This window comes from Trematomus bernacchii, unplaced genomic scaffold, assembly GCF_902827165.1.
Source record: "Trematomus bernacchii unplaced genomic scaffold, fTreBer1.1, whole genome shotgun sequence".
Lineage (NCBI taxonomy): Eukaryota > Metazoa > Chordata > Actinopteri > Perciformes > Nototheniidae > Trematomus > Trematomus bernacchii.
In genome coordinates, this window is record NW_022987739.1 from 26,044,242 (window position 1) to 26,058,076 (window position 13,835).

A 13,835-nucleotide genomic window follows, 5' to 3' on the forward strand; every position below is an offset into this window, starting at 1 on the left:
GAATCATGCTTTTTGGTAATTTCCATATTTGTTGAATAATTCGTTTTTAGTTTATTTTGGTTCAAGTAATACTATTTTTGGAAGATGGAGGTTAATGTTAAGGTATCATAAAAGAAGTTTGGAAAAAAAAAATTCACACACACACACACACACACACACACACACACACACACACACACACACACACCACACACACACACACACACAACACACACACACACACACCACACACACACCACACACACACACACACACACACACACACACACACACACACACACACACACACACACACACACACACACACACACACACACACACACACACACACACACACACACACACACACACACACACACACACACACACACACACACACACACACACACACACACACACACACACACACACACACAGCACACACACACACACACACACTACACACATCACACACACACACACACACACACACACACACACACACACACACACACACACACACACACACACACACACACACACACACACACACACACACACACACACGTCACCTTTTCGATGTCGATCAGAGTCACCGGGATGTTTCGTCCAACCAGAATCATCACCGTCCGGCCACACAAGTCCACCCCTGAGGACACACAATATCAACAGGTCACACACACACGCAACAGTTTTACATTTTGTCCAACCATCTGCCCAAAACAAAAACTTGAACATGTCATTGTAAAATTGTGTTGCACATTTTCTGATGTGTGTAAGACAAAATACAAAGTAACAATTAGTTACAGCATCTTTTCATTTTCCATGACGTGATGACACAGTTCCTCATGATCTCAGTTTTTAGTGTATTTCCTGATATTAGTAATATTATTAATAGTCAAGTCCTTTCGACAGGCTGTAAAACTTCTGAGAAAAGAGCTTGGAGCTCACTCTGCCTCTCCAGCTCTTGGTTTCCTGCCTCTCCTCTCAAATGAAAGCCTGTCCCCTCAGAGAAAGTGACAACAGCTCTCTGGAAACTGAGGATCTGCAGCAGCCTGATCACATGTGTCTCTGATGAGGGCCTTGATGTTGTGTTTGAACTATGTGGTGCATTTGAGTTTCTTCCGAGGGCTGTGTTTTGTTTAAACATTCATTTTATGTGTAGTGTCAGTGTGTTACTGTTTTTACCTCCACCAACAAGTTATTCTTCAGTTTGGTGTAATTGTGTTGGTTTGTTTGTCTGAATATATAGTTTATATATTGATTGCTTGTTTCATGACATTTACTTTCAATTAAGTATAGTTCAGAAAACAAAGTTAAGCTTCATTTTATCCTTTAATGTAAGCGGTGTCTAGGTTTTATAACGTAAAGAGTTATATTTGCAATGTTTTCTTTGTGAACCTTACATTCTTCACCAAACAACATCCTCGTAACACTTGTCTGAACTCCAGAGCTCTCTGGATCATTCATTTTCTTTTTCTAAAGTATTGTTAAGATTTAACCAGATAAATATGGGATTATCCAGTTCATTTGGGGTTTACACATGTCCCTGTTTTAAGAAAACTGGTTCCACAAGGTAATGCAAGTTTTAAAATGCCTTGAAACCAAAACAGATGGCGTTGGGGCAAAACTGTAATACAACACTGCCTCCTACTGGCAATGAGATGTAACTGCACCTGATAACAGCTGAGCAAAGGGAGATGTTGCATTTCATTCACTGGAATTAAATCTGGGATAATCGTACCTCACCAGTGTCGTGTTCAATGAAGTGGAATAAAATCAAAACACCAACATGCACACGAACACACATGCAGGCAGTCTGGCACAAAATACACAAGTCTAAACATCTCCTTTTGCTTCCGTTCTGTTTCCAAAATTAAGGTTTCAACTCACAACTTTTCTCTCTCCCTGCCCCTCAAACACATGATCACATACCGGTTTGATATAAAGCTTTCAGAGCAGCGATGTCAGACAGATCCTCCGCTCTCGCCCGACACAGCCAGCGGTTGTAACTGCAGGTGAGGAACACACAGAGAAGGGATCTTAATGTATTGTATAACATCACAAATGCTAGTTTTCGTGAGACACACCTAAACTGAACACAACTGAGACCTGGAGAGACGCATGTTATTATATAAGATGTTGCGTTTTCGACACAGTAGGTTCCAATTATTTAAGATTTGTGTTTATGACTCTTACTTTCTCTGGTGCTGTTTCTGCAGGGCCACGTCCGACATCTGGCCCTGAAGGATCTGTTTCCTCTGTTTGTCCACGTCCCCCTCCATCCGGGCGAAAGCGTGAGTCCCCACCTGACCCAGGTCTGACTCCAGACTCTCCTCTTCTGAATCATCTGCACAAAATGTTTGGTCGGGCCAAAGTGCTGTACATGTAATAACTACAATCACATAAAAACACATTTCTATAATCACAATAAAAGACAATAAATTACAACAGATATTTAAAACACAGGGAAAAGTCAGGAGTCGTGCTCCGCTCTGACTAAAAGGCCAGGGAGAAGAAGTGTGTCTTAAGAGTAGATTTAAAAACCCCTAGGGTCTGGGCCGACCTCACATGGAGGGGCAGAGTGTTCCAGAGCCTCGGGCCAGCTGCTGCGAAGGCTCGGTGCCCCGGTGTGTTATGATAATGTCAGAGGCTTATATTGCAGCATAATTCATCAAACACAAGGAACACACACTCACACATATTAAACCCTAAGATGCCAGTTTATCATTTAACACCACCACTCAATTATCTTCATTTAATGTGAGACTATTTACCCCAAAGAGATCTACTGTGTGCTTGAATTTGTGTTGAGTTGTAAAGCTGACTTATTCATTTATTTGGGTATACTTGTTTGCTTTGTATTGTCTGTATTGCCATTCATTTAGCTGATGCTTTTATCCAAAGCGACTTATATTCATTGCATTCAACCATGAAGGTACAAACTACCTAAAATAGAGAATCCGGCAGGTCAAACTAATCTAAAAACTACTGCACTTGCTTAAAAAAAGCCAAATGCTACATACAGAAGTGCAATTATATAATATTTTATTATGTGCCAAGCACAAATATGTTTTTTCTATGATCGTAACGTATCTGAAAGCATGACTTTGTAAAAACTTTGAGGTCATAGACTCAAAGACTGTCTGTTTCTGCTTGCTTTTCTAAAACCACATGTACAGTCATGCACATGTCCATGCATTTCATCTGCATCCAAATAGGCATGTGTGTCTGTCAGTGTGTCTGTCAGTGTGTTTACATCAGCCTGTTGTTGTTGGGTTTGACTCACAGGCAGCTGCTTGCTTTGGATCGTCACCCCAAAACCACATCTCACCACATTTGAAGCGTCACGCCAGCAGACGTTCGCACTGGAGGTCTATGAGGGCAACAGGCTCCACGCAGACACCACAAACACCCACTAAAACATGGCCTGGTGTTACATTTAAAACCCTTTTCACCCCAAAGAAACAACATTTAGACGGATCAAGAAAAAGCTGAGGTTGGTCAACTGAAGAGGTCATACAAAATACAGTTTATAAAAGTGCTTAAAGGTAGGGTAGGTAATTCACTTCAGAAACCCTTTTTGTTATATTCCATGGAATGCTCTTAACATCCCGATAGCAATGAATATATTAAATGCTTTGACAATAAATACATACAAATATTTCATCTGTGGAAGCCGTAGCGCTGTAAAAAGCACGACCAATCATCTGAGCCGGCCCGGCTAAAATAACTGGATGGCCTACCTGCCTGTCAGCCTTCCATCTCGTGCACAAACTTATCTCGTGCCCTCATTGGTCATGTGAGCGTTCGTGTGTGTTGGAGGAGGGGCTCTGTAAGGAAGTCTGAAGGAAGGGGCAGATTTTTTCCGGCTGCGTACTTTCAAATTCTAGCGCACTCGAGCTGGTTTCTCCATTCTTACCTACCCTACCTTTAAGACCGTAAAAAGGGATTAGAACTGAAGGTGCCTATAGTCATAATGTTTTGCGTCTACCGTTTAGTTAAGCTAGTAGATTTAAAAAGGAAAAACACCTCAAAAGGCTGCGAACAACAGCTCTAGCCTTACTGCTCTTTTTAAGATTTTATTTATTTATTAATATTTTAACAACTTTTCCTAAAACATCATCAAAAACAACAACTGTCTTGTTTAAATCACCCTAAAATCCTTTGTCACTTTTCACTTTAAGCAGTTTGATGCTATATTCATTCACATATTTCCAGGCACTTTAATTAAAAGCTCACTTATTTATTCACTTGGTTTCATCCGTTACCATTTATTTCTGTTTTCAGACAAACAAAATCACTGCTCGTGTTGCTGAATAAACAAAGAGCAGAAGGATAGCGATGCAGAACAAACACCTGATCCGTGTTAGTCAGGCCTGCCGGTCTCTTTGTGATATGCAGATGAGCCTCAGTGGAAAACCTGAAGTGCTCCAGATGTTTCACTGACCGTTGCAAAACAATGTCCTGCTCTTTCACGTCCTTTGACTGAACTCTGACCAGTCTGTGATTCAAACACATTGTCCTTATCAGAACTCAATCCAGATCTTAATATTTGGATTTTATTTTTGACTAATCGACTGTGACCTCATCCAATGTCCACTGACTGGTTGCCTAAATGGTCGACTGACTGTGCGGTGTATTGACAGCTGACAGACTGACTTACAGTATGGTTAAAAAGGTAGATAGTTAAATAGTTGAATGACTGATTCTTTGGTTAACTCTTGATCCAAAACACTGCGTCAACCCTGTGTTCATTTTTAGGTTCATATTTGTATTTTGTGCATCTTCTACTGTGACACAATTTAATGTTCAAAAAGCTCTTTATTTGTCTCATACTGCCTCTTTTCACCCTCTGTCTGAAACCAGAGCCCAGTCTGCTCTGATTGGTTCACTGGCTAAATTACGCCTGTGTTTATTCTGCTAACTCAATTTCTCTGACACACGAGAGAACTTTGATTCCAAAATTAAACATCAACCCCTTGAATAAAAAAAAGACGTCTCCTCGTATAAATAGATGTCAGACATGAGAGCCAATCACATTACACGTCCTCTCTGATGAAGCATGTTTCTTTACCTTCCAGGGTGCCGGGTTTCTCTGCGATGCGGATCTGTCTCTCGGGGATGACGGGTTCCCCCTCAGAGTTGCCGATGTCAGAGGGGATGAGAGGAAGGCTGGCCCGCTCCTCTTCCTCAGAGCGAGGGAAGTACAGAGGCATCAACTTCTTGTACACCGGCTAAAAGAACACACAAACAAAAGTATTAACAGAAATGCCCACAAATATACACTTCATCTTCAGGACAAAGTCGTCCATGTTACCAGATGTATTCCTCATCCTCCTACAGCTCTGTATTTACAATTTCACCTTCATCCTCCATGTTTGGACACATGTGTTACCTAACGTGGAAGATGGATTTCAATATCGAGGGATCTAGCTGTGGTTACGAGGGTCCGTGAGAATAGCCACCGCAGGGAATATGGTATCGGCAAATCTACTACAGAACAAGAAACCCAGCATCCAACTCTCTGATCGAGCTTTGAGACACATGAAAGGTGTCAGTATGCTTCCAGGGCCTGACAGATGATGGACGAGTGTCTGAACCACCTCGTGCCACATTTTCTGTAACTCTCCAAAACCAGGCACTTTCAGCTCTTTCCGTGTATACAGGGATTGGCTAGGTGTTTAAAGCTGAGAATATCAAAAGGGTTTGAACTTCGAGCGCCCTGTTTCTATCACTCTTCATCTGGACAATGAGAAAAACAGCATGAATGCTTTAGAGGAAATTTAGTCCAAATGTTTTTTCCATTATCTCCACGTGAATGGCTATCATTTCTTTCAGCTTTTTATCCTGTGTAAGTGCAGCCACCAGCAACAGCCTTAAACATGGTTTGATGAGTAAGTTGGGCGATTGCACAAATATATATCGGCTCCCTTTAATTGGCTTAGTACATTGCAAATGCATTTGGCTGTTTTTCTTATATCTTTTGCCGACTTAATGGTCTGCATCTGAAGAATGATTGAGCAGCTGCTCAGCAGAGAGGGAGAGACAGAAAGGAACAAAAGCGTGTGGAGCCTAAATATTTTCACATTTTATTTATTATGTATTATTATTTCGAGCTGGTGATTTCGTTTTGGTGAATTTTATTTCTGTTGAGGTTGAATGGATATGTTCCACTTCTTAGTTCCCCATTCTGTGATTATTGTGGTTGTGTTTAGGGGAATCGGTGCAGAGGAAAGTCACACTTACCTCCTCTGTGTCTGACACTGCGAACACCACCGCCTCCAGGCTGTTCCCATGATTCTCCAGGAACCTGCGCACAGTTCCTATACACACACACACACACACACACGTTAACTTACATATTAAAACATGCCATATAAATAACGATTGTAGGACACTGGAATCTAGATCTACTATCCACAACTATAAAATGTCTAAAATGTTTCTCGGTCACAAGTTCCAAATGTCTCCGAATAGCAGGTTTCTAAACATATTTTTCAATATGTTTTGCACTTTTAGTGGTATTAAGTATTAGCGTAACGCGACACCTTGACCTTTCTGTTAAGAAAATACATCAAGAAAATACATAATTTAGACAGTATATTCATTCATCAAATACATCATAACCCATCAATAGACCAACAAAAATCATTTTAAAACTGTCCAAAATAATACCACATATAAATAATTGTTTGTAGTATTTGTTAAACTCCAGTCCTGCAGTGCGTCCTCTCATCAAGGTTCAGTTTAAGGTAATTGGACCTGTAATGAGTAGGTTTGCTGTAACATGGATGGAGGTTTCCTTTATCAGATGATCATGTTATCAGGCATCATGTGTGCTTAAAGTGAACACCTCATTTAGGTTGACATAAAGAATTGCAGTGTGTGTTATAATTAAATATGTGTGTGTCTGCCTGTATAATTTGTTGACCTCATTTTGGAGTCCTATGTGTCTTTGGAGGAGCGAGGTTAAGGTTTCCAAGAAGATTATCTGTGAGTAAGTGGGTCAAAAAAAAGACAGTGATAATGTCTCTTTTTTTAACCACGAGATTTGTGTATCTCTCTGTGCCTAACTGGTGAAAAGCTGTGTGTGTGTGTTTGTGTGTCTTACTGAAAGCGATGTGTGTAGCGTCCTCCAGTGGGTAACCTCTTTTGGTCGTTGTCACCACACAGAAACCAACAGATGCCATCGACTGCTCTCTGAAGGCGACAACAAAAATAAGAACAACTTCACTTACTGTACACCACATTGACAGTACACACTAGGGACTGGGTAAATGGTCACACACACACACACACACACACACACACACACACACACACACACACACCACACACACAACACACACACACACACACACCACACCCACACACACCACACACACACACACACACACACACACACACACACACACACACACACCACTACAAACACACTACACACACACACACACACACACACACACACACACACACACACACACACACACACACACACAACACTACACACACACACACACACACACACACACACACACAACACACACACACACACACACACACACCACACACACACACACCACACACACACACAACACACACACACACACACACACACCACACACACACACACACACACACACACACACACACACACACACACACACACACACCACACACAACACACACACACACACACACACACACACAGTTAATAGATGACCATTATCAGGCATTTTGAGGGTCAACATATTTTTATACGAACCAAAAAATAAAATGTTATTAAATAAAACATTTAACATTAAACAGTTATTATTATTTTTCTTTTCACAATTCTCAAAACCCATTGATGCAAATATGTAAGCTTCATTCAGAGCTGACGTATCAACCGAAAAGCCTTAATCATGAAAAACGTCCAACTTCAGAAGCTTTTATTGTGCGGTCTGAGGCAAATGATGTATTCTTCACTTCTAAATGACCGCCTGTTACACTGTAACAGCTTGAATGAGTTCATATATTTGGCTTCATTTTATTATCCACTCAAAGACAGATGCAACATTCCTGTTTGAACTTTCCAAACCGAGTTGTTTATTCCTGCTGTCTTTCAAATTAATGTATTTCGAAAAACTGTGAAGCTGTGAGTGTCTTTCATCACATTATTGTTTAGTTGCACCCATCAGGAACCAATACTGTTTATAAAACGAAATCATATCGGATGGGAATTCATTCAAATCTAAAAATCAACAACTTCAATTGATTTCGTATCATTTCTGTATCACGCTGCTTTGAACCCAGTTGAAAGGGAGTTTATTCATGACTCTGATTCATGAACACTGGTCTCAGACGGTTCTTACGCAGCCAGCTGCAGCGTGTTTCTGTAGCAGCTGTACAGAGAGCTCTCCGCCGCCGTCCTGTACTTGGATTTATATTTTGGTCCCACCGTGTGGACGATGTACCGCGCCGCCAGGTTAAAGCCTTTAGTCAGCTTCGCCTCGCCGGTCCGACATCCTGCACACAAACATGCATGCAAAAGTGTTGGGAAAATACTGAATGTACTCTTCCAATATCAGAGTAGCACATGATAGCAAAGGCCCTACGTAGCTGTGTACATGACAGGATGTATGATTACCTAGAAGAGCATCAGGACTGTTTTAGGCATATGATAGCTATGTGATTAACATGATGATTCAGCCTCTATGGAGATAGACATATGACAAGCATGATCATTTCTGACGTGGAGCTAATCTGAACTAAACATTGAATACTGCTTTATATTCCTCCATCTTGTGACTGTGTAACTCCCTCTCTTGGATATCAGCATGTGAAGGACACTGTTCAGGAACTAGTTGATGCTCTGTGTGTGATGACTACTTCCATTCTGGAGAGGATCAGAAATACATGGATCCTGAGATTGAAGACCAAGCCGGTGACCAGGGATTATTATTATTTTTAAGTAAAAAGTTAGAATTTTGAGAAAAAGTCAAAACATTTGAGAAAAAGTCAGGATTTTTGAGAAAAAATCAGATTTGAGAAAAAAAAATCAGATTTCTGAGAAAGTGTCACATTTTTTTGATTCTTAGAAAAAGACAGAATTTTGAGATTCTTAAATCAGAATTTGGAGGAAAAGTCAGAATTTGGAGATTTTGAGAAAAATTCAGACTTTTGAGAAAAATCTCAATTTTGAGAAAAAGTCAGTATTTTGAGATTTTTAGAAAAAGTCAGAATTTTGATATACAAGCTATTCTGTATGTGATGACTACTTCCATTCTTGAGAGGATCAGAAATACATGGATCCTGATTATTGAAGACCAAGCCGGTGACAAGTGATATTTTTCTAACAAAAAGAAATCAATGAAAGCAGATAAAACTAATTTATAATCACTTTAGTATGAAGCGGATTTAGGCAGAAAGTCTGACAAATCAAAACATGTATTATTTTCTTATTCAATTTTATTTTCATGTATGGATGTTCAACTTTTAAAAATGTTAACGTTATTCAAATTACAAGAACATATTTGTTATTGAGCCACGGAGAGATCTTTTTAGTTTTGAAAGCTAAACCCATGAGATATTTGGCTTTAAAAACTTCCACACATTTTTGGAGATTACAGCAACAGCTCTTTCCAGTTAAATAACAAAATCCTATTTGTGTGACTTTTAAGGATTTCATCAGTACTAAGTAGATCGGATTAACGTTGTTCACAGTGAATCCTGGAAATGATCTACAGTTAGAGTTGTTTTTGGAAATGTGATTATGTAACTTTGAATGCTTTGGCCACCAGAAACAGAACTGCTTTCACATGTTTGTATTTGTTTGGTAGCAGAAACTTTAAAAACATCTCCTCGAGCACATGTATATAGACATGTCATTTAAATTCACAGAATGTAAGTGGTAAGTGATGACTGTAAATATGTATTTTAAATATAAAACCAGGCGGCTTAAATAAAAAGCTTAGATCAAGACAATACGTATTTCTGAATGTTTTTAGACACATGTCTCAATTTGTGATCCGAGAGCTTCACTCTGTATTTCTTTATTTTATGTCACATATTTCATCGCACATTTTTGCTTTAACTTCTTATGTTTATATACATATTTAGAAGTATTTTATTTATCATTTGTTAATAAAAAAAATCCAAGTATTGTGATTTTGATTGATTCTGATTTACGAGAGCATCTGTGGAGCATTTCTCAAAGATGATATTTTGTAGCGATGACAGATTTCATTATTTAAAGTGGACCTATCATGCTATATTTGAATAATATAGTGTAGGACCATACCTATATAAGGCATATTTATACTTTTTTTTTTTCTAAATATTTGACATTTTTTAGATCTGTTTTAGCAAGGGCAGATTCTGTGAGAACAGCACCACCTACAGGCCTGGCATATGTACTACAGCGTCTCCAGCGCTTTCGAACGGCAATGGCCGTGGCTGTCTCCTCCTGATTGGTGGAGTTGGCCCAATAGCCGTAGCGCCACTGTCCTGACGTCAGGACAGTGTTCAAATCTGGATCAGTTTTTATCAGATCCGTTGCAGCCCCTTTTTTAGAGATTTGGGTATGGAGGAAAATAGAGAGGGTTGTGTTTTCTGACACTTGGTGAGTTCCCTGGAACACCGGGGACACATATTCATGTATAAAAGACGTACAAAAGTGCATTTTGCATGATAGGTCCCCTTTAAACTAAAATCAGCTGAACATCATGTGCCTGGTTGTGTCTCCAGTGAAGCCACATTTAGATTGTGTTGTCTCCCAATGAGATTTATGTCCTGAGCCGCAGCAGCACTGAGCCGGCGAGCTGAAATACAACTTTATCTTCAAAGTTGGAGCCAATATGTTTTCTCTACCTTTGAGTTTGAGCAGGTCGTCTCTCAGCTCGGCTCCTGCCAGCCGATGGATGCTGTCGGACACCGGGTTGTTATCGTTCAGAGACTCGTTGCTGGTGTTCACGATGGCCGTGCAGTTCAGCAGGCTGATATCACCACAGCTGGGGAGAAACAAAAACAGTTAAAGGTCACCTATTATGCAAAATCCACTTCTCCATGTCTCTTCTACATCAACATGTGTCCCCTCTTCTTCATGTCTCTTCTACATCAACATGTGTCCCCTCTGTGTAAAGAGACTCTGAAAGTTTCAGGAACAAACATCCTCTCTCTTTTTGTCCTGATCCATTTATATAAAAACCTGTCTGAAAATGAGCTGATCAGATTTTGGCCACTTTATGATGTCATAACGATGTTTTGGCTTGAGTAACCATTAGCCAATCACCAACCAAGGTAACCCCCCCCCCCCCCACCTTATCACCTGAATCTCCTCCTAGAGCACCATTGTGTTCTTTTTAACCAAATATCTCTCAGAGGGGCGTGGGGAGGGGCTCCTTATTTTCATCTAAAGTAACAGACAGAGAATCAGCACTTTTGAAACAGGGCTGAGACAGAGGGGATTATGGGATGCTGCAATGATCTGTTTGGTGTTTGGAGCCAAACACTTCAGAGACATGTTCTGTATATATCTGAGACCTATAATATATTGATGAAAGACAGTATAATAGGAGACCTTTAAAGCATCCGTGTCGCCAAATATCAGCACAAAGGTCATTCAAGTTGTTTTATCTCAACACAGTGAGTGATCACACGTATACCCATTGGTCTGCACACATTCATCCAAACAACCATAAACATTTGGACATTAATCCAAAGTAAAAAGCTTGTTTTATTAAATAGATTCGTCACTGTGAGGCCCTCCAGTGTTTGTTGGAGAGAACAATGAGGAACTACTCGAGCATGTGTTGAAGATATTTGGTCACAAGACAAGTTCAGCCTCCAGGACAGAAGAGGAAGAGCTTTTTTTTCTACATCATCGCTTTTAGGTTAATAAATTGAGTCACACTGAGTCCTGACTTACTGAAGAAACAGACCTCAGAATTTAACATGCTGTTTTATATTTATTTGTATCTCCATCTGTGTAACTCCTGAGGTTCCAAATACTGACGCTAAATGGCGTCGAGTTCATAATAAGCCCGACAAACAGCTTTATATAAACCGAGCTGCAGACAAAGACATTCCTGTCTCACTCTCCACCCTCAGCAAAAATAATCTGCTTATAAGTGTCATGATTACAGGTGTGTCATATTAACCAACTTTGTAACTCAATGTGAAAACCTTATTGACTTATGAATGTTATTTAATTATGATTGACTAATTATATCTTCCATTTTTGTTAAGTATTTATATGTATTTACTTATAAATAGTGTCTGTTAACTGCTTCATTGTGATTATGTATTCATTATTTTGCATTTGTCTGGTGTTGGGAAATCAACACCCCAATACATATATTTGTCAAAAGAGGTGTGTTATGTCAAAAACATTACAATAATAATAGTGCCACACATTTTTAAGCAATAACTTGGGGAACTGTTGACGTATTTATGTCATGACTACAGCTTTCTATGGCTGAAAGTGAAAGTAACATTTGGCAGTGTGGCCATTGGTTGTGAAAGGTGAGATCTACAACCAACCACAGTGAAATGTATTTACTATTATTATTATTTCACAGACTAATAAAGCCAACTCCATGGAGCAATTGTTTTAATAATACAGTAAATTAAAGGAATTGTTTGTATAATAGAATGTGTGCTGTATAATACGTCCTCATTAAAACCAATGCACCCTCCTAAATGAATTGAAATGCAGCAAGGGTACCAGGTATAGACTCTGATTGCACTATTTCCATTCTATTTTATTTGTATTACTTGCACTATTTAATCTGTTTTATTGTGTTGAACTGTTGGAGGAGCCTGTGACCTATGATTTTCATCGACGAATGACAATAAAAGCCTTGAAACTTGAAACGGTAGGACTGTTGAGAGCTCATGAGCTGTGGAGAAGTGATCACAAGTTAAAAAGGTGCCGCTGCTTGAGCAGCCGCGGTCACGTTAGCGCTGCAGGAATTTTCCCGAAACAACGAGGCTCTCACAAAGAAACTGTGTCAAGTCAAACTGCGGACGGTCATGTGTTCCTCCAACAAGAGGATTTACGAGGTGCTCTGAACTCTGAGCGGAGACACACACTGCAGACCTGAAACTGCTGCGCATACCACCTGAGTGTGTGTTTCTGCTCCTGTATTTTCTATGACGTAGCTCTTGTAAGACTAACTGACAGTGATGCATGTTTAGAGTCACAATAAACACTGAAAGAACCACCCGTGTGTCTGCAAATGTCCTGCTTCCCGACAAAGTACAAAGAGCTTTTTTGAACCTGATGAATTTGTCAAAAGACTACACAACAACTCCAGTGTCACCGTTACAATAATAAGCCCCTGCCTGCCAAGAGTTGAACATTACAAGAAGTCCCCTCAGCCAAGTTATCACTCAGAAGATTAAACTTAACCAAATGATAACTAAAGAAAAAGAAAAAGACATCACTTACTGGAATTATATTTCACGCTCACAACACAATCTACAAACATAGTTAAAAGACAGTATAATGTGGAAGAGTACACCAGAGTAACTGATAAAAACCTCAGAATGACCCTGAAAATATGCAGACTTACGCATTTTTTGTTTGCCTAAGAGTTAAATAATGTAACGCTAGAATCTGACATTTTGGGATACTCCTAAAACTTAGATTAAAGTCAATGAACTAACCACTAAGGAGTTCTTAAGCACCGCCAGCAGGAGTGGATCGTGGTGTAAGGAGCCCAGTGCATTGTGGTTGTTATAGGATTTCTCCCTTTTGAGTACAAGAGAAAATAACAGCCTATTTTTTTTCTGTATTATCTGGTCATGTTGCAATCATTTAAAAAATATTTCCTTTCAGCATTAACAGCCCAGTTGCATTTCTTTAAACA

The 13,835-nt window shown here is 39.7% G+C and overlaps 1 protein-coding gene across 2 annotated transcripts in view; it reads right to left on the reverse strand.

The window, feature by feature from the left end:
- gdap2 (ganglioside induced differentiation associated protein 2) overlaps positions 1 to 13,835 on the reverse strand; it is a 44,084-nt gene that overhangs the window by 23,787 nt on the left and 6,462 nt on the right. The window contains exons 3-10 of one of the 2 annotated variants that reach the window (XM_034147418.1): positions 10,834 to 10,973; positions 8,337 to 8,490; positions 7,094 to 7,182; positions 6,229 to 6,305; positions 5,057 to 5,216; positions 2,179 to 2,320; positions 1,915 to 1,991; positions 552 to 628 (exon numbers count right to left, since the gene is read on the reverse strand). In XM_034147418.1, the coding sequence (XP_034003309.1) occupies positions 552 to 628; positions 1,915 to 1,991; positions 2,179 to 2,320; positions 5,057 to 5,216; positions 6,229 to 6,305; positions 7,094 to 7,182; positions 8,337 to 8,490; positions 10,834 to 10,973 (916 nt within the window). Of the gene's footprint in view, positions 1 to 551; positions 629 to 1,914; positions 1,992 to 2,178; positions 2,330 to 5,056; positions 5,217 to 6,228; positions 6,306 to 7,093; positions 7,183 to 8,336; positions 8,491 to 10,833; positions 10,974 to 13,835 lie in introns of both variants that reach the window. The other variant, XM_034147417.1, reaches the window with a different exon arrangement.